General features: G+C 41.3%; 1 protein-coding gene across 6 annotated transcripts in view; it reads left to right on the top strand.

The window, feature by feature from the left end:
- Positions 1 to 1,520: 1,520 nt before the first annotated feature.
- palld (palladin, cytoskeletal associated protein) overlaps positions 1,521 to 11,010 on the top strand; it is a 66,259-nt gene continuing 56,769 nt past the window's right edge. For 4 of the 6 annotated variants that reach the window (XM_044130075.1, XM_044130077.1, XM_044130074.1 and 1 more), the window contains exons 1-2: positions 1,543 to 1,722; positions 3,682 to 4,644. In XM_044130075.1, coding sequence (XP_043986010.1) covers positions 3,683 to 4,644 — 962 coding nt within the window. In that variant the 5' untranslated portion in view covers positions 1,543 to 1,722; position 3,682. Of the gene's footprint in view, positions 1,723 to 3,681; positions 4,645 to 11,010 lie in introns of all 6 variants that reach the window. The other 2 variants (XM_044130078.1, XM_044130073.1) reach the window with 2 other exon arrangements.

Below are 11,010 nucleotides of genomic sequence, written 5' to 3'. Positions count from 1 at the left end.
TAGTCCTATTTATTATCATTAGGTCATAGGTTAATGCTATTGCACTGGCTTGCTCATTAGTTCTAATGAGCCCTGCATTGAACTGTTCAATGTTAATGAACTGCAGGAAGGCAGTTCATTAACATTTACTTCATAATAGAGACAAAGAAAAAATTTTAATTGAATAACCCACACACACAACAGATCACAGTTTAAATATATATTGAACACGTGTTAAAGATTTCTACAAGGATTTTACAGGTTAAGTTTACAATGAACTAAAATTACAACATTTAAAGAAAACAATAAATTTGAGAATCTGATGCCTCTGCAATAAATTTTTTTTTAATTTACATGTGTCCTGTCTGGCCATGTGGCACTCAGGGTTGTTGCCTGAGTGTCAAGGTGAGGCCCGACAGATTTACTATCACAAGTGAAACATTATGGCTTTGCCATGATGATCCACTTGTTATAAATATAAAACTTTTATAACTATACACATACATGAAAACATATTTGAAACTATAATCTAATGTGACATATTACAGTCTCTATAGTATAAATGAAACTATTTTAAATATATACATACATACATACATACAAGAAAAACTATTTACAACTATAAACAACAACAACAAAAAAGAACTACAGCTATAAGGCTTTTCACCAGATTTATGAATGAATAAAGTAAAAAATTTAACTTTGTTTAAACTAAGGTTTAAGAATGGTTAACATAGATATAAACACCAATGTGACCCAAGAAAAAAAAAAGGGTCTTTCCTTCTTGAAGGGCACAGATACCGATCCTTTCAGATGTACTGTCCATTTTGTGGATAATTCCAGGTTGCTCATTAGTTGTTGGACAGCAGGCATGCATGATGACAGTAAAAAAATTCCTTCTGGACTTATCACCTGCACTTAACTGTAATCAGTCGATTCAAGAAGAACCAGAATAGCTCATGGAGCACAAAATGTGATAGCAGACCAGAAATAGACCAAGTGAGGCTGTGTGATCCCCAACAGCCTGACTATCTGACGGTTTAAGCGTACGTCTGAAATGTCTTTTTATGACAGACGATTAAGAAATTTGAAAAATGCGTTTACTGGATGGATAGACAGCTGAAAATACTACTTAAAAAAAATAAAAAATTGCACAACTTTTTCCTGAACTCTAACCTCAACACCAGAACGTGAAGATTATTGGGGGAAAATAAAAGCAGTTGAGCGGTCCGGGTCATGTGGTCGACTCAGCTGGAGAGAGAAGCAACACTGTTGTCTCTTCAGGTGCACTAAGAAGACAGTCATGATGCCGTACCCTGCTCCCAGTTTCACAAGCCTATAGCAGCAGAGTATTCGTGTGATGTCCTGACATTACAACTGTCTGTGCCCACTGTGTTTAATTAATACCAGATCAGTGCAGAAAATGTCACCTCCACCTTCTGTTCCTCAGGACCACCTCAACACTGTGTCCTCTTGCCAGCAGTCTGGCTGTGTAACATGAGTCAGGGGCCAAATATAGCCCCACACAGTGAGCAGCTAGGGACCGGCACAGATGGGACAGCAGCAAGCCTCACAGGCAGTATGCAATTGGACCCTGAACCTGAGAGAACCTGCTGACCGTCTGACCAATAAGGCGAGGGACATCGTAGAGAAGCTTCGTTTTGTTTCGTTCCCACATAAACAAGACAAACCTGGACCCGAAGAACCAGGGAAGAACCTTCAGCCGCACAGGAACACTTGAAGGTAAATATGGATTTTTAAATGAATCATATTTTAAGGACTGGTTTATTAGTTGTTTATCAAACATTTTGAATCATTTAAGTCTGTAGAAAAGTGTTTCAAACAGCTGTTTTCTGTACGTCAGCGGTTCTCTGTCAGGTTATTCCAAGGTTAGAACTTCCTCTTATTTTGAAGTACAATATGTCGACCATTGTCACAGATTTTCCTCGTTCACTGAGTCAGATCTGTGGAGTTGTTGTCACTCCAAACTGATTCTGTGGAAATCTTCTGCGCTTTCGCTCTCGCTCTAAAGTGATCGTCTCTGCTTGTTTGTGAAAATGTCTCTGCTTGTTTGTGAAAATGTCTCCACTGATACCTGTGTGAGGGATTGGAGGTAGCGCCCCCTCTCCCTCTGCTCTGGGCGGGAGGGGCCACGGCGCTGCTGTTGAAACATAGCCGCAGGGGATTATAAATAACAACAGCTGGTCTTCGGGACGCCATGAGGCTCTGAGCGTCACGTCATCCGCGTATCAAGTCCAAAGGTTTTGCCGCACATTATTCACAAGCTCAGACTCAGAGGAGATCAGCTCAAAGAGCAAATCTGCTCCATTTTGACTTCAAAAACCAACGCTTGTTATTACAGTTTAATAATGCGATAAGAGTAACTTAGAATTAGGTCCACATGCATGCTTGGATTATATTTAAAGTTGTTGTTTTTCCTCCACTTTTTGTTTGTGAAATAATATTTTACACCAGTGGTGAACTGTGTTTTCTGTAGGCCAGACTGAAACAGCAATGACCTCAAAAACACTTTAGGATTCATCCATTTCAATTTCCATTCATCTCGTTTTAATAATATTTATCCAAGGCATTCGGATCAAATGCGTGTGACTCATTCAGCTCATTCAAAAGAAAAACAAAAGTAAATTATATTAAAAAAGAAATAAATGCAATAGGATTAATAAAACTTAAAGCATTTGCCTGAAGTTTATGTTGTTCAACATAAACTAAATGCATTTATTAATTTGTGATAAATACATGTTTAAGTCCAGACTTTGACTAGATTACTCCATAATCTTCCTTTTTGGTTATCGTTGCAATGCAGACGTGCGCATGCTGGTATGCTTTGGATTTTTTTGTTTGTTTGTTTGTTTGTTTGTTTGTTTTTTCTGGAAATGTAATAATAAAAATAAATAACTTTTTGCTTTTACTTAGATTATTTCTGTTTGATGACGTTCAAACACATAAGTGTAAAAGGAACGACTGGCAAAAAATAGAAGCAAAACATAGCAAAAGCAAAGTATTTAAGGGGACTAATACTCATTCACACCACTATTCTTTTGCTTTGCCTTGATAAGTTGATGAGGACTGAGACTGTCAATTGGAAATGGACAATGTTCTGTTTTTCTTGGGTATAAGTGTGTCTCATCAAAATGGGTAAGACAAGAGAACCTGCCATTCCAGTAAATCACAGGAAATGACTCGACCGTCAAAGCAAGAGCTTAAAACAACTTGAACGTTGACAAACAAGGCTGGACAAGGACTCCAGTTAATGTTGGCGAGTGAGACAAAAACATCTCTAACAATGAAAGTCAAAGAACAACTTTTTATTTTAAGACTTTTATATACAAGCTTACCAATAAATGCCAATAACTCTGGAACCTGTTTTAAGTGATGTGATGAACTATTATGTTGAACTAGACACAAGGCAACAGAGAAATGTCAGCGATGTGGACCAGTACCTGAGTAAAGACCTTTGCTAATACCCACCAGCTGTGTCCAGACAGCAGCGCCCTGAGTCATCCTGCCAGCTATGGCTGTCTGAACAAATGATACGCTACTGTATTATAACGTCTTTATTTTAAACTGGACCTGCTGTCATTGCCTTTTTGCAGATGAATATGTCATGTACAGTGAGTCCTCTTTCCGCCTGCACCATAAACACCCAAATGGTCTGATTAATGAGGCGTGTTTGTCTTTCAGGATGCAGGACGGGAGTTGGAACCAACCACTCCCCATTTCAGTGCTGCTCAAGGATCCAGCAGCAGGTGGGACTTTGGAGGGCGATGCGGGTGTGTTTTCTGAGGCCTCCTCCGATGGAGAACTCTACCTTGACTCGTCGACAGAGCTGGATTCTGGACACGGGGACTTTGCAGATCTGACTGCCTTCTTGAGTGCGGAGGAGATTAATCGTAGCCTGGACCTGGCCCGGGAGGCCTTCAGTGAGGCGGATGAATGTGAATATCAAGACCCCTCTAGTCTTAAACAGCTGGAGCAGGCTCTCCAATCTGTCCCTTCCCCACTTCTTGTGCCCTCTCAAACGACTGAAAACCTCAACTCAAGCCCAAACCTACACCACCAGACCAAAGCCGTTTGCTCTGATGGCAATGGAGCAGTTTCAGTTTCCTCCAACCAGATTGCACCCATCAGCAAACCCGTACAGATCTCCAGTGAGGCTCTGTCCTCAGCCGAGAAGGTTGGACGGCACAAGCCCATCCAGCCTGTGTACAAGCAAGACAAGCCCAGGCTGGTTCACGAAGGCCTCGAGCTGAACGACCGAGCGGCTTCGGTCACAGAGTTCTGCAGTCGAGCGGCCACCTTTATCGAGGAACTGTCATCCATTTTCAAAGGTTCTGCTCAGCAGGCGGAGGAGGAATCCTCCTCTCCTGACAGTGGCTACCTGTCTCCGAGAAGCCAGCGGACCGGCCCTCAAGGCTCGGCCTCCACTTCCTCCCTGCCTGCAGGCCAACAAGAGGACACACACAACAACCCGCCGGAGATGGGACAGGGGGGTTCGGAGAGGCAGCTACATGCTGGAGCTTCAGCGGCATCCGAGCCCCTGTCCCCACCTCAGTTCCTCCACAAGCTGAAGAGTCAGGAAGTGGCTGAAGGCAGCCCCATTCGTCTGGAGTGTAGAGTTCAAGGAAACCCACTGCCACTCGTCAGGTAGGCGACTCCACCATTCTTTGGATCCTATGCTGCAGCCGGGTTTTCATGGCTAAAGTATTTAATTCTAGTGTTTGTTTGTTTTTTTATTATATTTTTCCCAAAGTGAAATTATACAATTACTTCACCATAGATTGATTCCTCTTTACGTCACCAGTAAAAATATTTAACCTTTTAACCAATTATCATAAATTAAAGCTGCCTTTATCTCCAGGAGAACTGCATTATAGGAGACCTAGGATGCAAATTCACATTTTGCACATTTTTGTACTTCCATTGCTTTGGGTCTCTACTGCTTCTAAAAACTGCCCGATCGCTTTAAAGAAAAAAAACAACAACAAAACAACCAGACATTTTTTTGAAATCTGGAAATGAGTTGTTGGGAAAAGAAGACAGTCACCTGTTGTGCTATGAATGGGTTTTTGACCAGACGTTATACTTATCAAACTTAAACTGGATTACAATTAAAACTAGACGATAAAAAATACAGTTTTATGCAAAATGGATTTCAGTAGAAGACTGTTTGCTTGCGTATGGGGCATCCGCAGAGGGCATACGGAGCCCAAAAATAAGAAACCCGTCCAGGGTGCCAATGATACATGAAGGCCAAGGCTGAAATCAACGGTTAGATGTGCATAAACCCCAAACAATGTCATGTATCTGGGATTAATATAGCTGCATAGGGTTGAGAACATCTTGTAAAACTATTGTCACTCAGCACACTCAATCAGTGCATCCAAAAATGTAACCTGAGACGCCGTTTATTACCTCTGTGCTGCAACGCTGCTGAGTCCTCAGCACCTTCTGACCCCGGACGCACGGAAAAACAGCAAATGCTTGTTCTGTGGTCAGATGACTCCACGGTTCAGCTGCTTCTGGGACAAAGCAGTTGTTCAATGAAGGGTGATGAAGATGAGAGAGACGAACTAGACTTTAATCGGTGAATTATCAAAAGCATCTGGAACGGCGGTTTAGAGAAAGAGTGTCTGTGGGATATGATGGACCAATCCAATTTACAGAGGATGCTCTGTTTCTAAATATTATTAGAAACACTCAATCAGTAATTCACAAATATAATGTCAATATGACTGAGGCAGAATTTACAACTATTCTCATTGATTTAATTTTTTAATTCAAGTGAAGTTTGGTGAGTGAAAACACTAAAAATGCCTCTTTGTGTCTATTGGACAAAAGTTTGCACAACTTAAACTGGAGATTTTTTTTTTTATAGCTTTTTTCCAGTACAAAACATAAGGTCCATGAATTTAAATATAATTAGTCTGGATAAAACAATATATAATTCTCACCTGAGTTGCTTAGGAAAACCTGATTGTTTAAATAATATTTAAAGAAAATGAAGCGAAACCTGCTCTGACCTTCAGCATGTGAATCAGCCTGGGAGCCGCGGTGTTGGCGATGTGGACCAGAACCAGATCCAGCCTCGCAGGCTGACTGTTGCAGATAAAGTGAGGGGTTTGGGAGGGGGCCAGATGGTGAAAGCTACCCCTGTGTTGACAAGTCGAGCACCTGGTCTGAAGTTTGGGGAACTTCCACCCAGTGTTGGCACATTTATCCAGTCAGAGTGATGCTTCATTTCTAGAGCCTCAAACCCCCTAAACTGTCTACAGTTTGTCACATTACAACCACAAGCATTTAAATATCTTAATGGGGGTTGATACTGTAGGCCAACACAAAGTAGAACATAATTATTAAGTGGAAGGAAAGGGATGGATGCTTTCAATTAATACTTTTTTTCCCTTAAAATGTACATTTTTTACATTTTATGGGAAAATTCAACATTTTATCTGGTCAGATGAAACCAAAATGGTTTGTGTTTTATATTGTTATCTGTGGTTGTGGACTGCACAACGCCCACAGTAAAACATGGTGGTGGCAGCCTTATGCTACGGGAGGCTTTCGTCAGCAGTGTTAAGATGATCAGAGTCGATGGGAAGCTTAAAAAACTAAATAAAAAGCAATCCTGGAAGAAAACCTGTAGTAACTTAAGACTTCTTTTAAGTCTCTACAGGTTTCCCATTTTTCTTGGCAGAAATATCTGAGAAGCAGAAATCATTTGTGCTTCTTTGAATTGGCCTGTCACATAAAGCGTCAGTGAAATGAATTAAAGCTGGTGGTTGTACGGTGTCAAGATGTGAAGAAAAAAAAGTTTTGTTACTTTGCAAGGCAATGTATGCAAGCGATCAGCTAAGAGGAGCGTGACCTGTGTTATTTGTGGCACTTCATCAGTAAACTAAAAATACTCAGCTCTGTGTTTTTTCTAGATCTCACAGCTCAGCTCTGTGCTCACTGTTTACTAGAGAGACATACCTGAACAGATGAGACCTTCAAACTATTTGATCGATTGGGTTTGGCCTTCTCTTGACTGAGTTCCTATAATATACCTACAATGACCATACATCCAGTTTATGTTTTGTACCTCTGAAGATCATATCTGTAGGTAAGTAAATGAAAAAATTCGGCTCAGGATGTGTTTCTCCCCTTTTTGACTGAGGGGCCTCTTCTTTGGCCGTATAAATAGGCTTCAAGGGAGTAGGAGCCAAGCACAGGAATGTGTGCAATCCAATGACAAGGCGTTTTCAGTCCAGGCTCCACATCTCCCCACACCTTCTTGGGAAATATGAGGCACGTTTGACTGCACAGGAACAGGAGAGCGGGGGTCGCTGCAGCAGCAGCACCTGCGTTACGTTATTACATAGAGAAATGAAGAGGGGAAGTTCTCAAGAGATAAAGGACTGTGAAAAGCTATTTTCTCTTTTGTGGTTGTTTTTTGTCACATTTAAATGTTTCAGATCACCAAACAAATCGTCATGTCAGACCAAGATTCAGAATGGAGTTTTCAAGTAATGATTTCATTGATTAAAGCAACAGTATGTAAAATTGACCTTTTTTAAAATTTAGTTTCACCTCATGATATAATGTTATTCCCTCATCAAAAACATACCTGGAGTGTTGCTTAGATTCTTTTTTTCATTCCTGTTTGAGAGAAATTGTTTAATCTCCTCTGGCAACCATTTGGCTGTGCAACACGCTTAGAGGAACTGAGCGCCACAGTCGAGGCAAAGCTTCACCTCAGAGCTGCAGCTTCCAACCTTTCCATCTCACAGAGCAGCCCTCCCCAGCGACTCCCCCACTCAGCTCCTTCAGACTAACCAGCAGCAATTAGCAAACACCTGGTGGAACTGTGCATCTGCTGAGCTCATTATAGGAGCTACTGCTCAGTGAAACGCTAGTAAAAAGGTTATTAAAGAGGAGCGGTGTTGTGACTACTTCCTGAAGGCAGAGTTTCAGAAAGAGCAAGAGAGTTTTAAAGAAACAGAAACCTAATTCGAAGGCATTAAATTACAAAGTCAAATTTCCCTTAAGTCACGTTTGACATTTTTGTAACAACTGAAGGTAACATAGTTATTTGATTGTGCTATAAAATGATACCATGTGGCTGGAAAACACATAACATTGTCTCTTTAAGGGGAAAATAGCTATGTTAAACCAAACTGAACTCTGTACAAAACCATAACTGCTATCTAAACCCAATAACTGACTGTACTACAGTGTTTCTCAACTCCAGTCCTCACGCCCCCTGACCTGCATGTTTTAGGTGTTTCCCTTCTGCACACACCTGGATTGAATATGTGGGTGATTAACAGGCTTCTGCAGCACTTGATGGTCATGCAGTCATTTGAATCAGCTGCTCTGGAGGAGATGTACATCTAAAACATGCAGAGCAGGGGGGCCTGAGCACTGGAATTGAGAAGTGCCGCTGTACTATACCAGACAGTACGTGTTTTACATCGCGGTGGAGCAATTGTTGCCCACTCTTCTTTGCAGAGTTGTTTTAATTGAAACAACCAAAAGGGAACTGCCTGTTTAATATCATGCCAGATAAATATAGTTTGACTTGGCACTCTTGTTTTCTAGTTGCTCAGAGGTGTACTCCTTGCTCATTGCTCACTTAAGGGAGCTTGAATTGAACACTGCTTTGAATATATAGATTTTTATTTATTTTTTTCTGGAAAATTGCAGGGTTTTTTGAGTCCGCATACCCCAGTTAACGATTAATCAGTTACTAAATTAGTTGCCAATTATTTCAATAATTGATTTGTCACAATTAATCATTTCAGAACTGCAGGGCAGTTTTGCTGCTTTGTCCACTGAGATTGTGATCCTCAGTGTTTGGGCACTAGATGGCAGCAAATTGTTTGCTGTGCCACAAAATTCACCTTCTGGGCGCCGAAAGGACCTAAAGAAAAGTTTTCACAAAGCATTACTGATGCACTTTCAGTTGTGTCTGACTAAAGTCCAAGAAAATAAATGAAAAACCAGTTGGTGAAGATCCCCAAACCTGAAGCGGGTTCTGTTTCCCCAAGTCTCCATGTTGCTGCTGCTGCTGCTGTTTGATGGCGTTTGCACTTTTCGATCAGATTTAGCAAACTTCTCAGGAGCTCCTTTCCCATGGGGAGCACCTTTGATGCAGCTGCCAGAGTGAGCAGGTGACGCACCTCCTCGCCTCCACAGACTCTAATGAGCCGGTTCTGATCCGATGCCAGCATTCTGCAGAGGCAGCGAGAAGGCATTCCTGGCGGATGGGAGCTAGGCGTGACCTTCCGTGGTCAACCACAAGCTGTCTCCGCCAGAGAGTATTATGGTGCTGAGCGCATGGTATTCTTCAGCATGCCCTCATTCCCCTCAACACATGCATAATGCAGCCCTCTGTTTTTAAGGGCTTCGTTTCTCACACAGGGATACATGCGAGCTACAACCCAGAGGGGAAATCATGCATTTCTTTACCCTGAGTTCATACTTTCGTCTTGTTAATGGCTGGATTTTTGGGTCAGGATTACAGGATCAGAAATCAAGGGAATGTGTTGAGTCAGTGCAAGACCCCAGTGTAGGTCTGGGCTGCTAAAGAGAGCATGTCTAAACATCGTTGTTGGTGTGAGGTCCCACGCTGCAAAGCACCAAACAAGCCTCTCTATTTCAAGTCCCTGCAAATCAAGTGGAGAAAATCACCGGCATGCTAATTCCTGGAATTTGATGCGAGGCTCTCTTCCATATCATTACTCTGACTGCCTCCTGCTCAATCGAGGCAATTCAAAGCTTGGGATGTCGAACGTTTGAGGATGACGGGAAATTAAGGGTGGGAGCAGCCTTGGCTTCTAAGTTTCAGACAAACACACACAAAACCACAATGGAAACATTTGAATGCTTTAGTGGTTGCTCAAACATTCTGCCTAGGCATCCATGCAAAAGCAAAGTTTCCAACCCCAGCATAAGACTGAATCTGCCGCTTAGTGCCAGGCATCGCACAAATAAGGATGGGATCATGCATCTCTGCTTTCACCAAAATTAATCACAGACAGGCTTTACGTTGCAAATATTTATGTTTAAAGCAGGGAAAAAAGTTTTAGGGGCTTCCTTAAAATGTTCTGGGAAAGTCATTCAAGTAACTTCCTGTGATCCCACAGTGTTCAGATGGAAGCAATGAATTGGAAGTTTCTCCCAGTTCTTGAATAGACAATACAATATGTGGCTTTTCAGGACATGGTTTGAATGTAAATCATACGTCACCCATTTTCCATCATCCAGAACACATTTCGGACGTATTACACATGGAAACTAACATCACAAAAGCGTTTTGAGGGCATAAACAAATGAAAGTAATGAGGGGACAAGGGATATATCCACTATTGAGCACAAATCGATTTACAAGGATTGGGATTTACAAATGTAACTTGTCATTTGAATACAAATACTAATTGATTCAGTTCAACTCAGTCTGCGTACATAATGCCAATCAAACTACAAATGTCCTCACCAGACCCTTGACACTCATATTTAACTGTACAAAAAAAAGAATAAAATCAATTCAAAATATACCAGTCGCATAGATTCAGCAATGCCTAAAAATGTGTGTATTACTTCTTATGAAGTAATACTGCTAGGACTTTTAGATACTGGTGAGTCTACTCTAGAGGGTGTATAACTATAGCTTTTCGTTGCTCTTGTCCTTTTATGCACAAACAATAGTAATACTAAAAAAGACGGATTTGAAATGTAGGTTTGCTGTGGCATTTTAACCAGCATACCATTACAGTAGCCCTTCCTCCTACATTTAGTGAAAAAGATATTGCATGAGGTCATAGCAGGTGAGATCTCATGATGTAATCTGACTGTAATGCTCACTGTTTGGCCCATTTCTGCAGGGTCATAATTTTTAAGTCTCCCTAGCGGACTCATTTGATCTCTGCAGGAGAAATGGAAAGGCAAAAATAATGATTTTTTTTATATATATATTGCTTCCTTCTTTTAAAGTGTTGCAGACATGAAGTCATTTCCTAATTAATCTCC

Source organism: Gambusia affinis, linkage group LG10 (genome assembly GCF_019740435.1).
Source record: "Gambusia affinis linkage group LG10, SWU_Gaff_1.0, whole genome shotgun sequence".
NCBI classification, from domain to species: domain Eukaryota; kingdom Metazoa; phylum Chordata; class Actinopteri; order Cyprinodontiformes; family Poeciliidae; genus Gambusia; species Gambusia affinis.
Note: the sequence above shows the minus strand (reverse complement) of the source record. Positions and strands in the feature narration are given on the sequence as shown.